We start from the raw sequence: 17,619 nt of genomic DNA, 5'->3' as shown, positions 1-17,619 counted from the left end.
ATGGCAACCCTGGAAAACTGATCCAGTGTCCAGATAACCTAGAATATAATTTCTCATATGATTGATACCAGGTGTAGCTCTTGACCTTGACAAGTTCAAGAGGAGTAATATGCTTTAGCTAGTAGATAGCACTGGTTATGAAACTGGTTGAAGGGGACCTTTGGTGAGAACAGAACACTTTGTGCTAACATTGGGAGAGTCCAGGGTCCTTTTGGTGGGTGGTGTGCTTTCTTCCCACCTGTCTTCCTTTCCTGAGTGAACCATCAGGTGAGTTCTTCCCGTCAGTGTTGATGGCCACTCTGTGGCTTCCTCACCATCACTATGCATTCCTGCCAGGCAGAGGTGAAGAGCACGAGCTTTGGAGATGATCTCCTATTCTGCTTCTGGCTCCACCTTGAGAGGTGTATGTCCTTGGCCGAGTCACTGACCCAGTGTGAACCACACTTCTAACCTGTACGATGGGCATAATGATACCTACTTTCCAGGGTTATAGTAAGAACTAAGTTAAGTGACATTTGGAAATACCCTAAAATTTTTGGCTAGCAATTACTTATTTAAAGATAAGACTATTGTCCTATTCAACTCTGTTCTTTCAGCACCTGGCAACTAGTTGGCCAGTCATTAATTAATCATTTGGTCACATTGCTGGGGAGAGGAAGATTTGGAGAGAAGACCTACAATCTCAAGCCCAGAATCAAAAGTGGCCTTATGGTACACTGTGCCTGTTGGTGACTCCAGAGTACATCCCAGACATTTTGACATTTTATTTTACTAAAAAAATTTTTTAAATGTTTATTTTTGAGAGAGAGCGAGCGAGCACATGAGTGGAGGAGGGGCAGAGAGAGGGAGACACAGAATCCGAAGCAGGCTCCAGGCTCTGAGCTGTCAGCATAGAGCCCGTCGCAGGGCTCGAAAGCATGAGCTGTGAGATCATGACCTGAGTGGAAATCAGACATTTAACCAGATGAGCCACCCAGGCACCCCAACTTTGACATTTTAAAATTTGTGATACTCCATACCTTTTGGAAGAGGTTACTTTCCAAATAATCAGTCTGTCAACCTGTTAGTTCTTTCTACCTGACTCTTTGCTTGAAATAAAAAACCTAGTAAGATTTATCTGAGTTGTGCTGATGTGTTTTTGTAATTTCTTAGACTTTGCACATTATCAAACTTACGGAGTGACGGTGTGGCCCTGTGGAAGTGCAAACACAGCTGGGAGACAGGGCATGAGTGGAGTTGGTAGGTTTATGCCAACTGTAGGAACAACTGTCATTGGACACGTGACCTAATAGCGTAAGGACAACACAGGAAGGACAGAGCAGCTTTACTATGTGACTGTGTTTGTTAACAACACTAAGCCTTGATCTTGTGTGGTGTGTGTGGGGAACCAGAAGATTTGGGTAGCAGTTAGTGTTCCAGGATCCTATTCCAGAAGACGATTAGAATGACACTGAATAGGAGCGCCTGGGTGGCTCAGTCAGTTAAGTGTCTGACTCCTGATTTCAGCTCAGGTCATGATCCCAGGGTCGTGGGATCAAGCCCTGCATCAAGCTCCACACTGAGTGTGGAGCCTGCTTAGAATTCTTTCTCTCTCTCTCTCTCTCTCTCTCTCTCTGCCCCTCTCCCATGCTCGTGTACTCTCTTTCTCTCCCCCTCTCTTTCCCAAATAAAAAAAATTGTTTTAAAGAGAGATATATTAATTGTATGTAATTAACAAGTTTATTCCAAGATTTTTGAGCCTGGGAAGAACAAAATACACAGCACGCAAAATACATGTTGGCCCTGCTGTTATTACAATAAGAATAGTATCTTTTATTATTAGGTCTCAATAGGCAGCTAGAATACTTAGCAGATGTGTTGGCAGTTCTAATCTCTGTTCTTAATCTACTGAAGGAAGGAAATTTCAGTTTTGAGCACTTATATATGTCAGGCATTTCTCTCTCCTTATATTTTATATATGAGATATAGGAAGAATATATAACTTCTTAAAAATAGTGATTCTGTTATATCATGGTTTGCATTTTGCTCTCATCTAACCTGATTAGTGGTATTGCATGAACCATGAGTTTTGAGATCTAAAACATTTATTTATTAAAATAAATGAAGTGGCATAATACAGCCATTATTAGAAAGTTAAAATATACCTATTCTATATCCGTGGTTAGAGAAACACAATTTTTTTTTTTTGGCTGTAAAAATTTAGCTCCAGAGTTTCTATTGATCTTTCAAATTCTCATTTCTGATTAAGCATAGAGAAAGAAATTTTTACTCCAGTCCCTGTTACTGAAATGCTCTAACAACAGCAACAAAATATAAAAAACAGAGGGAAAAAGAAGCCATCTTCAGTGAAACAAGGAAATAGCCATAACCTCAAACCATGAGAGAAACTGCCAAAGATTATGAAATTTGAGTTATGGGGAGGGAGGGTGCTGAGAGCCAACACATTCATCCTCCAGCCTCAGTTAGGATAGAGTTTCCCCTTAAAGAAAGGGTCACAATTCTCCAATGCAAATCCAGTGATTTTTGGTTACAGTGATGAGGTCTAAGAACACAGGGAAGTATGGGGGAAGGGGTAGTATTAGATAGATACTTGTTCTACACTATGAAAGATGGATCCAAAGACGGAACCTGGAAGACAAGTCATTTTTATGGGCAGCGGTCTCAGCTCGTGGCAAGAAAGATGGTGTGTGGTGAGTGGAGTTCAGGGAGTTAGTGACTAAAATGTACCATTCCAGGCCTGTTCGCGGGGGAGGAAAAATGAGGAAAGTATGTATATGCTCTTTGAGCTAAGAACATAACAGATATAAAGTAAAAGTATTCAGGGCACAAACTGGATTTGAATGCTGCACGCCCCCCACCCCCCGCCCCAGACTGTTCTTTAGGAAAAAGACGGATATGTTCAGAAATAAAATTGTCAGAAAGAAAACAGCTGAAGACTTAACCATATATATGGAGTAGGGCGACGGGGGGTCGGGGAGGGGGGGTGGCTAAGTAACCCATATTTGAATGCGGATTATATCAGGGGGCAGAGGAAGTATTCTTCACAGTCTTAAATGTTGCCTCGATATAGTCTTTATTAAAAAAAAAAAAGCTCCAAAATATAGAAGGGATTACAAGAGCAGAAGATGAAAATCAAGTTTGAGGACGCCAGAGAAGAAATGGCAGAGAAAAAGAAAGCCATTGTAAAGATGAAAGTGCCATTGGAAGCAAAAAAGAAGGAGGAAGAAGGGGAGGAGGGAGATGAGGAGGGGGAAAGAGGGAGACGTGTGGCTGAAAAATAACGAAGGATGCAAAAAGTGAGGAGAGAAAGTGCTGCCTAGAGAGAGAGAGATCAGCAGCGCCAGGAAGCTGCTTCACTCTGTAGGCAAGTCTCAGCCAGTGGAGGCACTGGCAGGAGATGGGAGGGCGTGAGGAGGGGAGAAGCCGGAGCATCCCCCCGCTTCCCAGTTGGGTGCCAGCTAAAAGGGGTCTGGGGAAGATGCTGCTTTTAGGACTCAGAGTCTCTGCTGTGGTATAGAAAACAAAAATAGAGAGAAGGGAGGAATTGGAACAGAGAGGAAAGAGGCCTAGGATTAGCCCCTGAGTAACAACATTTCTGCAAGAAACGGAGATAATAACTCAGATTGCTTTTGGCTTATCTAACAAGTCAGGAATACACAAGGGGGAAACTGGCAGGATGACAATTTTGGCTGTAGCTTTAAGCACAGAAGCTATTCTTACAGCATTTCTCGCTGATGGGTTTTTTTTTTTTTTTTTTTCTGGCAAGCTAACTTTTGTATCCAATCCTTATAATGGTTCCAGCTAGGAGGGAGGAGACAGGGGTCTTACAAACCACCAAAAACCTTCAACAAGTACTTTTACCAGGTTGGGGTATGCCATTTGGAGTGTTGCCAGTTGTAACAGCAACTGAGATCTTCATGGCCATAGAACTGCAGAATCTTCAAAATACGGAAAAAAATATGATTGGACTATAAAGCAGAGAGAAATAATGTTTCTAATAGTAGCTTTGTGTGCTTTTAGAGTTCTTCCTTCAGCATCTCTACCGTAAATGACATTGTCCCTGAATTCCTGTCTGTTATTGATCTTGATGTCCGACCTGAAACGTTGCATTGAGAGTTATCACCATCAATCTGACGGGATAAACTTCTTTCATAAGAATAAAATTATACGAAAGTATATCTGAGTTCTGAGTTCAGTACTGATCTTGTCTGTACAGAGGATAGTGAAGGGTATTTTCAGCTTACCTATAATCTTGAGCTGTGTAATGTGTTCAGAATAGGTTTTCCCTAAAGACAAACCCTCTGAGCTGCTGTCAACTCATGAGATCATTAGACTTTTTTTTTAGCCCAGTTCTGTGTATGGTCACATGTGGAAATTGTTAAGCCAGGCTGAATTTTAAAAGGAAAAAAGAAAAAAAGAAAAGTTAAACTCAATGTAAAAGGTGAAAAATGTGCTAGATAACAGCAATAAGTTGCTTGTTGCCATTGAAGAATCAATTCTGTTATGATTCTTCTCACAGTCAAGTAAAAAAAAATGGGGGAGGCCGGGGCAACATTTGGGGTCATATAATTTCCATTGTTCAGAGAGCAAACCTTTACTTTGGTGATTATGTGATGATAGCTCGTTCAAGGATGATAAACAGAGATGATAGTTGGACATAACTGATCGAAGATATGGGTAAAATTCCTTCTCAGTTTGCAAATGGGCCAATTTTAACATACTTAGCTTTTGATATAAATGCACTTGACTTTCATTTGTCAAATCCTGAAGAAGTGACCCGCAGAGAGGCAATCTTCTGAATTCTGACATCCAGCAGAAAAAGAGCCATCCCTAATTCTGACATTTAGTTTTCCTAAAATTAAGTCACCCTAGTAGATTTTACAGGATGTGAAAATTAAAAAAAAAAAAAAAAAACACATCAAATTGATCACAGACTTGTTAGGAGAGATATATAATAAAATATAATAGGATATCAGAAAGGTGAATCATACTTGCTAGAAAATTCTTATTATATATTCCAGGTTGCTCCAAAGCTTGCTTTTGAATTTTACACAAAACTGATGTGCCTGATCTATTTTTCTCTTTTACAAAACTACCTTGACAATATGCTGGGCCTAGAAATCCTGCAACTAGAGAAAATGATTTTGACTACTTTTCTAAAAGCCACGTATCTTATAAAGAGAAAAATCAGAAAGAAAAACAAGGAGTTTAGAATTATTAATTCCAGTTGAAGGTTGTCTAATTGGGGATATTTTGCTGCCAAGCACTGTGTTCTGAAACAGCCTCAGGAAGAATCAAGGCAGGTGTTTTTAGTGTCACATGATCCACCACTCGGTTTGGTCAGTTCTCACTTCCAGGCTGGGTTGGTGTACCTCAAGGGTGTGGTGGGCCTCCTCATAACCCATGTGCTACGGGAGGAATTGGATACGGAATCATTTAACCAATGCTGGGAAGGTTAGGGAATCACTTAAGGGTGAGTTTTAACCTGAAGGCTGGGGTAGCCCAGAAAACACATAGAAGTTATTATTTTCGTCTTCAATTCAGATAGAATAAATGAGCAGAGGAAGAAATCAGTTAGGCTATCGGGTTAGAAAGTGTTATCAGACCAGGAGAATTGGAGTGGAAATCTGGATTATGGCTTCTGTGGTGCTGTTTTTGTTCTTTGCTGGTTTATTTTAAAGAATCTCAAGAGTATACATTATACACTCTGTTCAGTCTAAGAGATTTTCTTCACCAGACCTAGTCTAGTGTAGTGGAAATTCTTGTTGAGATATTTCACCCCAAAATAGGAGAGTCATTGAAAAAAAGAATTTGGTACATAGGAATGGACTATAAGATATGGCAAGAGATAACGAAGCATTCAAAAGATCCTAGTTATATGTAATTTAAAGAGATTATTCAAATCATTGTGGGCTATATTATGTGTAGTTACTTAAAATTGATTGAAAACATGAGATTGACTAAAAGAAAAAAATTTACCCAAAACGTAATAGTATATTATGTGAACACAAAAACCATTTTTCACTTATCAATTTTTGGCCCTAAAATCAAAATGTTCAATCTCGAAAATAGCCACACACAAACACACACACACACACACACACACACACACACACACACACACACACATAACTGCCCCTCCCACACACACCCTATTGTGAAATAATGGAAAAAAAAAGGTGAACATTTCAATTCACAGGGAATCCTTGTTGATCTGCCAATAAGACTCTGTATAACAACAACTGCAAAAGAATATGTGTTCTGAAATCATCGAGGACCAGGCTTGGTTGTTGTGTATCTGCAGAATCCATAGGGAAGATGACTGAACAGCCTTTTGAAGATGTTCACCAGTTCTTGCCACTATACCATCGCTTTGCAAAATTTTCTGTCAGCCTCCGAATATGTCCTGCTTTGTAGAAAATGATTCTTATGCAGTGAAATATGAGATTTTTAAACTTATGAAATAGTTTCTGAGAGTGGTAGGCCAGCCAGTGCCAGTAAATGGCTTGGAGGGCTGTAGGAGAAGGAATTTCAGTCTTCAGTGTAGGCATGTGGTGTTTTCTTGATTTGATGCTATATTATGTAAAGTGCTCTGCCAAAGCCGTTGCAAGTACCATCCACAGCCACGTTGCTGTTCCAAGCCCCTTTTGTATAGAAAGTTTGAAGTCACTATTGTCTGACAGGGTCACTTTTGAGTCACCTTTTATAATGTGTACCTTTTATAATTACATCATGCAAAGTGGGCTGGCCACCAAACACTCATCTGAGGCCTGATAGATCACACCATCACCCCTCTCTGCCCCTGTAGCAAATTTATTCATATTATGTCATAATTTTTAAAATGCTAAACATTTAAAAATCCATTTGGAAAAATCCATCATTTGGATTTTTCCAGAGTTTGAATATTAATGATCTTCTACTCTACGCACAAATGTTAAATGTCCTTTTTGAACACAATAGCTAGTGCCATTTGTGAATCGTCCAAGAGAATTCGTGGAGGTAATTTAATTTTGAGTAGGTTTATTTTGGAGGAGGAAGAGGACATACATTTCCCAGTCAGAAATGATAGGCAATACTTGACCAGCAAGAGGACATTCTAGGTAAGAGAAAAGGCAGTTGAAGATGTAGAGGGTAGTGGCAGATCTCTGGAATCCGGCACAATGGGTAGGGAGACTTGAGTCGATCTTCCATGGACTTAAAGAATTTGGGGGGAAAAAGGAGTTTGCAGATGTGGTCTTGGAATGATATGGAGATTTTTAGAAATTATGGAGCATGCCATAGAGCTTCCAGAAAGCTAGAAATGAATAAGGTCAGCAATTAAACAAGTATTTTTGAACACTATTATGCTGTATTATGTTAGGGTTACAATGATGAAGAAGACAGCCTCAAGGAGCTCAGAATCTAGGTGGGAGGAAGAAGGAAGTGGAAAGCATTTGCTAGAGGATGTAACCTTCCCAATGGAACTTATTATGATGAATCTATAAGGGACCAGTGATCCTGGGTTTTTAGACTTTTACCCCATTAAAGAAAGCCATATACTTTCTTATTTTCCAAGAAAGAAAACATATTTGGAAAATGGCAAGTTAATATTTTTGATACTAAGCCCTAAGACAAGAATCTGGTAAAGCATTCTTAAATAATGATCAGTAAGCAATTAGGAAAGAGTCAACATTGATTCATCTTAAACTAATTCTATTCACTTTTTTGATAAGGTTATAAAAACTCATAGATCAAATAGATCCAATTTATTTAATAAAGTCTCTCAAAAGTATCCTTGGGGATATACAGAGAAATTGAAGGTATAGGAAAGTACTTGGATTAAAGCCAATTGGAAAATACCCATAACTGTTTCCTAACAGAGTAGAGAGTAGGAGTGTTCATGGAATGTTGTTCTGCCTTATTAATTCTTACAAATTATTTGGATGAGGATACTTTCATTTGTAGATAGCACAAAATTGAAAGAAAAAAGTTCCATAATTATCTCAAGTGATTGTAACTTGGGGTAAAAACTAATCAAATACAGGTCAGTCATCAAATAAATGTTTGTGTATGTGTGTGTGTTTCCCAAACAAATTTCATATCACGGGTAAAGGGGTGGAGCAAACATGGTAGAACACTTCATGTGCTAGTTACGGGCAACTCTAGATTTAGATTGCCTGGATTCCAGTGTCCTCTGCTGTGGTTAGTCTACATTAGAAAGAATATATGCAATTCAGAGTGTCAGAGTGCCTGCCATATTAAAAAAAATATTTTGAGGAACACACTTGAAGGAATAGAGATATTTAGTTTTAGTGATGTGATAGTTTAATTCAGAAATATAGGTAGAACTGATGTAATCAAATATGTTTTTTTAAAAATATTATTCTACAACGTGGAGAACAATTGGAGGAGACGAGTAAATTTGGGGAGACTAATAAGGAGAGAATGTCATGACCCAGAGGAGAGATCAAGGATATTTGGAGGTAGAAGTAGAAGTAAATTCAAGAGGAATGGACTGGACATCCATGTGTGGGACACAGAATGAGGGAAAGTGATGAGCTTATTTTGGGGAGCATTAGGTTTAAGATGCTGGCAAGGCATTTTAGTGGCAGTTATCAGTAGACATTCTAATCTAGTGCACAGAGAAACTGTGGTTGGAAATAAGGATATGGGAGGCATCTGAATAGAGTGAATATCAACAGGAATGGACATTTATATGACCTTTCACAGTTCATGGGCCACTTCCACACTCAGTATAGCTCTTTGCAGCAAAGCAAGCCTTATTATAGGGATTACAAAGACACAGGAACCAAAATTATGTCAATTTGCTTAATATTTCAACACCAGTAAGTAACGGAACCAGGACTTGAAACCGGGTGTTTCAATACCACATTCTAAGACCGTTGATCTGTGACTTTTAAACTACACTACAGTATCTATTCAGTGATAATCAGAGCTATCGACGAAGACCTTTCCAAGGGGAAGAAATATCATGACCATAGCTTGGGACCTGCGTGTTTTCGGGACTGGGGAGAAAAGCGTCCAGTAAAGGAAAAGGAGACAGAGCAGTTAGAGAGAAAGTGTCAGGACAGTGTAGATTCTAGAAACCAAGGAGGGGCAGGGTGGGTAGAGAGCCTCCAGGATGAGGGGATGATTAGTGTTCTTAGGTATTACCTAGAGGGTCAGCATGCTTAGTTCTGAGAACAGACCCCTTTCTGTATTGCAAATTTGCCTTTTTCTCAGCATTCCCTCTCATTTCACTTGTTTTGTCTTTAGCTCTTGAGCTAGATTATAAATTTCTTGAGGGCAAGTTCCATGTCTTATTTTCCTTCTAGTCTTTGTGCTGCCTAACTCAGAGCTGTATCCACAGATTGATATGAAATGTGAAAGCTCTCTGCATGCAGATGATTAATCATCACTAACATTTTTCCAAAGACATAGTCTCTAGTGCCAAGAGCACATTTGTTTAAAATGTGCACTTAAATTTGAATGAATCTGCCTAAATGGTGCCATCTGTTCTTAGGCAGTTTCAGAAATGTTTTAATATGGTTTTACCTTTAAAAGGACAAATGTAGGGGCATGCCTGTGAGACATATAGACACCCTTAAATAAACACAGAGCAGACACCAGCACATTCGATCACACTTAAACAGCTACACATAAAGAATGTTTTCTGAGGTTTAAGAAAATTTTAGCTAAGAGGACACCAACTACTACTTCATGCAGGAAATATTTATGGGAAGTTACAAAATTGTAGGCATGGACTCCTACAGCATATTACTGCATTTTAATTACAGACTCCAGAAATACAACTTAATTTGATGTAAATCTCACATTCCTTTGAAATCGGTACACTCTTCCATTATTCGCTAATGGGCCACATTTTATTGTGACTGCAGTGGATCCATTTGGAAGCTGAAGACAGATGTCGGGGAGAGTCTCTGTGTTATTTATTTCTATCGATTGTCAATTTGACTTTTGTTCCAGTACTGTAGGATTTATTGTTGGGCGAATATAACAGTGACGTGAAACCCATGTTTAAGTTCTGCAAATAACTTCCAGTCACTTTCGAAACACCTCAACTTAGGTTCTAAATTTGAGTTTGCGGTTTTACAGGCACAGTTATTTGCTGGTCCACTTCAGCATGCAAAATCACACACTGGCCAGATCTGAGTATGGTTATTGTGGCAACGAGTAATGGGTCACATTTTCAGCCTATTTAACTCACTAGCTACATCATCATCACCAACACAATGCCAAGATTTTGACATCTGTGTATTTTGGTAGTTGGTGTAAATCAACAATGGTAGATATCAAGAACTCAGATTTACAGAAGGAATTTCGGGTTAAAATAGCATCCGAGTGTGTTACCCTCTCTGAATACGTGTGCATCCATATGGAAATTCTTTTATTAAATCCCATTTTGCAGGGGTGGGGAGCTGCACACACTTACTCACATGAACAGTCATTTGGAATACTGTTAGGTAAATTTTATTTTTAGGTATCAGAATTTGCTTCTGATAATTACAAAAAAATTTTTTAATGTTTATTTTTGAGAGACAGAGAGAGAGAACAAGCAGAGGAGGGGCAGAGAGAGAGGGAGACACAGAATCCGAAGCAGGCTCCAGGCTCTGAGCTGTCAGTACAGAGCCCGATGCGGGGCTCAAACTCAGGGACCATGAAATCATGGCCTGAGCCAAAGTTGGATGCTTGACTGACTGAGCCACCCAAGAGCCCGCTTCTGCTAATTTTAAATAAATAGGGTATTACAGATACAACTGAAGTCCTCTTGTGGCCTTTTTGCTTTGTATCCCTCACAGAGGCAACCATTAGCACTAATTTGCTGTGTTCTTCCAGTCCATATTTTTATACTTTAATGACCTAAGTTCTAGAGCCATGAATGAAATTTTTAGGTGATACTTCTTTTTGAGCACCTGAGTTCTGTCATAGATATCATTTTGATCATTGAAGTTTACATCATTCTTTAACATGCTATTTCTCATCAGCAGCTCAGAAACCCATCTGTCAATCTATCCAAAAGATGCTTCATTTTGACTTCCCTGTAGTTTGAATTATCCAAGTTCATTCATCTCTACTACCACATATTTTCATTTAGGTTGTACATCTTGTGCCAATTTCTTGCTATACCCAAGCATGAATGCCCATATGTGTGCATACCAATCACCCCTTTTCACTCTCCCCCAGTGAGACTTGTTCCAGACTTCTCTCCAGGAATACACCTCGGAGTCTGTTGCTGGGTTGTGGGTTATATGCATCTGCAACCTTACCACATATTGTCAAATTGCTCTCATAAAGAGGTTCTTACTTTATATTCCTCCCAGCGGTATATAAATGTTCTTGTTTCCTTGTATCTTTACAAATCTTGTTTTGTTAGATTCCATTTTCTAAAAGTTTCCAGTCTGATAGAGGTGAGTGAAATACTTTATCATTATGGCTCTAATTGTTTGTCCTGGCTATTTGTGAGTTGGAGCATTTTTTTTCAAATACTAATGAACCATTTTTAGGTTTCCTCTCTACGGGTTGCCTGTTCATATCCTTTGCTCATTTTTTTTTTCAGAGTTGCCTTTTTCTTATCGATGTGTGGAGGTTCTTTATTTCAAGCATTAATCTTTTGTTAGCTATATGGATTGCAAACATCAACTCCCAGCCTTCCAACTCTGTGGTAGATTTTATCACCCAGAAGTTCTTTAATTTTGTGTTTAATATCTTATCATAAAAGATCCATGACTGCCTCGAATTGGTCCTGATATGCTTCCATATTTTCTTATATGAATGTTAAAATTGTGTTATTTTACACCTAAGTCTTTAATACATTTTGGAATTTATTTGTGTATCAAGTATGAGAAGCAACCTAAATTTATTTATTTTTTTTCAAGATGGATAGCCAGTTATTCCAGCCCCATTTGTTAATTAGTCTTTTCTTTCTCCATTATGGTGTGAGGTCACTTCTGTCCTATCTAGAGTTTCAAAATGAGCCCAGCATGTTTCCCTGATCTCATTATCTGTTCCTGCAGCAATACCACACTGTTTTAATTACTATGGCATTATGATATACCTTGATGTATAGCAGGACATGCTCCCCTCTCTTGTGCTTCTTTCACAGAATTGTTTCTGTTATTTTTTTATATTTGCTCTGTCTGTTTTTTAGAATTAATTTGCCCTGTTCCACAAACATAACATGTGGTATTTTTATTTCAGTTGCATTGGTTATGTGTGTTAATATAGAGAAATTAATATACAGATTCATTTTTAGTTTTCCCATCTATGAGATGGTACATTAATATCTAGGACACCTTTTATTTAGGTTTTCTTTTTGTATCTTTTAATATTATTCTATCATTTTCCCTACAAATCACACTTTTTTATAAGATTAATCCCCCATTATTTCATTGTCTTTGTTACCATTATAAGTAGTATTATACTTCCTGATTAATTATTGCTGGTTATTAGAACTTCTCTAATTTGGCATGTTGATCTTTCATCCAGCAACCCTGCTAAACTTCTTAGTTTTTAACTTAGTTTTTAACAGTTTATAGATGTTCCTGCATTTTCTTTGTAGACTACCATATTTTCTGCAGATAATGAGGTTTTCATCTCTTCTTTTCCTGTCACGATGACTTGTATTTCGTTTTCTTGTTTACTGCATTGGCTGGGACCCCCCTGTTCACTGTTGGGTAGTAGCAGTGATACTGGGCATCCTTGTCTGTTGGTTGCGTTTATTACAAGTGTGTAATGAATTCTCCCAGTGCACCCACTCTCACCTTTTTTCCCATGATGTTCACATTGAGCATCTGCAATATGGCTAGCCAAGATTAAGGTGGGAACTGTGGTCATGTAATGAAATTAAGTTATCATATTAGTAAGTAGACCCAAGCTTTACCTTATTCAAACTCTTTCCTCACTTTCTGAATCAACCCATCCACATCTGTTATCAGTCTTTCCAGAGACCATACATTAAATATAACTGACTTTAAGAGGTCTCAGCTACAAGTGTTTTTGTTGCATTGGACAGCACTGGCTTCATTGGAAGTGTCATACCATCAGAAACATAAATTTAAATTTTTTGAGATTCTGTGAAAATGCTCATTGTTCACATTGATTTTGTTTTGCAATTCCTTTTTTGTAGACTCCAATGAACCAAGCTTCAACTCGTTCCCACTGCATTTTCTCTATTCACTTATCAAGCAAGGAGCCAGGATCTGCGACCGTCCGCCATGCCAAACTTCACTTGGTTGACCTGGCTGGTTCAGAGCGAGTTGCAAAGACTGGAGTGGGAGGCCAACTTCTAACAGAGGCCAAGTACATCAACTTGTCCCTTCATTACTTAGAACAGGTAAAATGGGCACAACGGGATTGACTATATCTACCATTTGCTGACACGCTTTACTAGGCACTCTGCTAACATTTTTGTTTTTTGTTTTCCTCTTTTATTGTGGTAAAATACACATAACATAAACTTCATAATTTTAATCATTTTAAGTATTCAATTCTGTGTCGTTATGTACATTCACAGTGTTGTGCATCCATCACCGCCATCCATTTCCAGAACTTTTTTCATGACCCCAAACAGAAACTATGTACTTATTAAGTAGTAATTCTCCATTTCCTTATGCTTTCAGTATCTGGTAACCTCTGTTCTACTCCCTGTCTCTATGAACTTGCCTATTCTAGATACTCATATAAGTGGAATGTACAATATTTGTCCTTTTCTGCCTGGTTTATTTCCCTTAGCATAATGTCTTCAAAGTCCCTCATATGCTGTAGCATGTATTTGAATTCTGTTCCTGTTCAAAGCTGAGAAATGTTTCATTATGTGTACATGCCATGTCTTGTTTATGTGTTCATCCATCAACGGATGCTCCAGTTGTTGCTACCTTTTGGCTATTGTGAATAATGCTGCTGTGAACATTGGGGTAGCATTTTGTATATACCATTTCATTTAAACCTTACAACAGCCCTACAATGTAAGGTATTAGTTATTTCCATCTTGTAGATTTTAAAACTCAGATCTTCCTGAGGCCTTCCCAAGGTTACCAGCTAGCAGTAAGATGAGGAGTTGAATCTTGAATTGCCTGGCTACAAGGCCCATGTGTTTTCTTACTATACCTTATTGTTTTTACTGTAAAGTTTGTAATGGGTGTGAAAATAGGTTATAAATGGCCTCCTGTGGCCTATCTTTTCAGGCTTGTGGCTTAGTTATAGGAACATAATTTAGAGATGACTGATATCTTTTGTGGCTTCTGGTGACTTGAGTTCGTGATTGTGATCCTGCAGTGGTTCTCTTTGCTTTACCTGTCCTCCCGACCCCTACCCCAAGTTTACTACGATCTACCCCAGTGTGTGCTCTGTTTTTTATTTCTGATTTTGACTCCAGGTGATAAGAGAGCTCATCTGAATTTAGCCAAATAAATTTTCCAGAAAAAAAATCCTCACCCCTTAAAATGAGCATATTGAATTGGATGATTTCTCAAGTTTCTTTCAGCTCTGTGAGTGAAGTGCTGTGAGTTGAATGTTAAAGATGGCAACTACTTCCAAATTCTCAGAAAAAAAAAAAAAAAAAAGAGGAGCATGATTAAAACCTGGAGTAGAGAAGTGCAGACTGTATTGGCAAGGCAGAAGGACTTGCTAATGAGTGTTGGAGGCTAAAAGATTTGAAAAAACAAACAGAAACACCCCCTCCCCCCTTTTTGAGACTGATATTGTCCTGATGGTAAATGCTTTCTAATGGTCAAGTTGGCTGAAAAAGCAGATTGAGAGAAACCTAAGGGAGTTGTATCTGAACAAGGTACATGCAGTTAGGCTCTAACCAAATAAACCCCCGTAATGCAGCACCCAGAGATTAATGACCTGCCCGGTGTTCAGATCATTTTAGTGTTTCTGACAAGATTCAGGCTTCCCTAGCTCTTCCTCACTCAAATATTACACACTACTTTTACTTTAACAGAGCATTTACTTAATAGGACACTTACAAAACATTGATATAAAAACATAATGGACTATACTCAAAGTGCTTTATTTCAAAGAAATATACCTAGTTGTTTCAGTTGGTAGCACTGTTGGCTTTAATTCCCATTATGCCCATCTGTTCATACAAAATTATATTCATTAGTTGAATCAGAATTTCCACCAATTGTTACCACTCAACGAAAACATTCTGCCCCTAATCCTCTCTTCATTTTAGCACAACCTCTGTAAGCTGCTACTTGTCATTAGAACTATTTCTCTCCCCACATCTCTCCTCTTCAGAATTCTTATAACATCAGCCTCATGTGAGTGGTCTTGGTGGCTCTGTGCATTTGGTTTCCTGTATAACGAATTTATGTACTTAAACATTTACAAGGAGCAAGAGCATGCTGAGGACTGTGCCAGGCACTGGAGCATAGTGCCAAGCAAAGTAGAAACGGTCCTTGCCCCAGAGGTCTCATGGGCTGGTGCAGGGAGATGTGCGTGGAACAAATAGTCATTGAATACTTGGTCTTAGTCCAGGTGAGTTGTGCAGAAAAAGGCCAAGGGGTGAGGAAAGCCTGTAATGGGGGATCGGACTTCAACTGAGAAAGGTGGAGGGAATGAAAGTTCTTTCAGGGCTGATATTAAGCAAAGATTCAAAGAACGAGTAGGAGGGAACCAGGCAGGGCTGGGGTTAGTGTATGTCAGGCAGTAGGAACTTGGAGTCCGTTAGCCCTTTGCTCCAGTACAGGGGCTCGATTGACCCAGAGCTACAGTGACATTCACATGTCGTTGACCTTTGGCTTTCAGAATGTAAATAATCTGTTTCATATTCACCCAATGCGTCACTCCAGCTGTTAACTGCTTACACTGATCCACAAGTGTCTTCGTGGAGGTTATAGCATAAGACAAGGGAGAGAGAAAAAGGGGAAGGTTAGTCCGAGAGTGAAGAGGGACACAAATGTAGGAAACTGGAGTATGTGGACATAGATGTGTGAAGTTGAATAATTCTAGGAGTTGCGGCTAGAGAAGAATAGGTGGGTAGTAGAGAAATTTTGGAATTTCACACAGAAAGAGGTAAGTGAGAGAGATCCAAGGAGTACAGGGGAATAGGAATAATAAAAAGAGGCAGGCAGGATACCATTAATGAAATAACAGGACTTTTGTACACAGGTTTTCTTTATGTTGGACTTGATTATGGGGCTAACGAGACTGGACGTGTAACACAATTTAGTTTAACTCACTCCATTCATTCATTCACTCATTCATTCAACAAATTATGATTAAGTGTCCGTGAAGTGCTACAAGTTATGTTAGGTAATGGGGATAAATGCATGGGTGAGAAGATAGTCTATGCTATCGTGTTATCCAGTGAAGGAGCAAAGCAAATAAACAGATCCTTACAGGGTGCCTGGATGGCTCAGTTGGTTGAGTGTCTGACTCTTAATTTTGGCTTAGGTCATGATCCCAGGGTTGTGGGATAAAGCCCCACAGTTGGGCTCTGCGCTGGTTCCACAGTGGAACCTGCTTGAGATTCTCTCTCTCTCTCTCTCTCTCTCTCTCTCTCTCTCTCCCCCTCCCCCTGTGCCCCTCCCCCACCCACATGTGCGCGCTCTCATTCTTTCAAAAAAAAAAAAATCCTTACATATAGTCAGATAAATGCTCTATTAGAAATTCAAGTAAATGTTTGTAATTAATTACATCTTCTCCATTTTATTTTATATATCTATATCTATATCTATATATATGGAGATGTCCTAGGACAATTCGGTAACCTCTCTTACATTTATTATCCCACGCTACTTGTAGAAATTCCATGAAGAACCGTCACTGCCATTCTGGCCACAATTACGGACCTTACACCTGCTCGCAGGGCACAACCTTTCCGAGTTGAATGCACCTTATTGTGCTCATAAGTAAATAAATTTCTGTTTGTCAGAGCATTGTTGGTTTTGGAAATTTCCTTGTGTATGCAGTCCTCTTTCCAAAAAGTCTCCTCGAAAACATTTTAAGCCACAATAACAGGGTACATCTTGGCCCTAGAAATTAAGTCTGTGGAAGAGAAGGAAGGGGATATACGTATTTGTTCTAACCATAAGCCTCACCAAGTGCCCCTGGTGTGACCCTCGGTCTTTATCAGCCCAAACATCAAGTGAGAAACCACTGGGAACAGAGTGTTTGCTCTCTGCCTCTACAGAAATCAGAATCAGGGTCACCTTCAGGCAGTTACCCCCCATAAGTGGGACTTCCCCAGAGTTTTCGTTTCCATTTGGCTTCCACTAAATGTGTGTGTTCAGGAGGAAAACTAATGGTGCCAGTGCCAGTTGTAACTGCTCCAAATCATTGTCAGTTTTCAGAGGCTAATTTTCCCTGTGCTTCTGAGCTCTTTAAAGGAAAATCTCTTTAACTCATTAAATAGTAATCTGAGTTATTGATTTTAGGCATAGTTTCAAGATAGTTGGAGATACTGTTAAATATAATGTGAGTTTCCACTCTTTGTTGCTTAAAGAATGCCTTCAGGAACATATTGCTGTATTTGTCCATGAAATCCCAATGGAAGTAGACACTAAAAAAAAAAAAAAAAAAAAAAAAAAAAAAAGAATCCAGGTTGTGTACCACCTCCTTACCCTGTGCCATGTGGATCATTTGGTTCCTGCTGAATTCAGAGAGCCC

General features: G+C 39.0%; 1 protein-coding gene across 5 annotated transcripts in view; it reads left to right on the top strand.

Annotated features, from left to right (window-relative positions):
* KIF6 (kinesin family member 6) overlaps positions 1 to 17,619 on the top strand; it is a 386,490-nt gene that overhangs the window by 113,099 nt on the left and 255,772 nt on the right. For all 5 annotated transcript variants that reach the window (XM_019830554.3, XM_006931669.5, XM_045057492.1 and 2 more), the window contains one exon: positions 13,127 to 13,333. In XM_019830554.3, the coding sequence (XP_019686113.1) occupies positions 13,127 to 13,333 (207 nt within the window). The remainder of the gene's footprint in view (positions 1 to 13,126; positions 13,334 to 17,619) is intronic.

Source organism: Felis catus, chromosome B2 (genome assembly GCF_018350175.1).
Source record: "Felis catus isolate Fca126 chromosome B2, F.catus_Fca126_mat1.0, whole genome shotgun sequence".
In the NCBI taxonomy this organism is placed as follows: domain Eukaryota; kingdom Metazoa; phylum Chordata; class Mammalia; order Carnivora; family Felidae; genus Felis; species Felis catus.
This window is presented reverse-complemented; position numbering and strand designations above follow the sequence as displayed.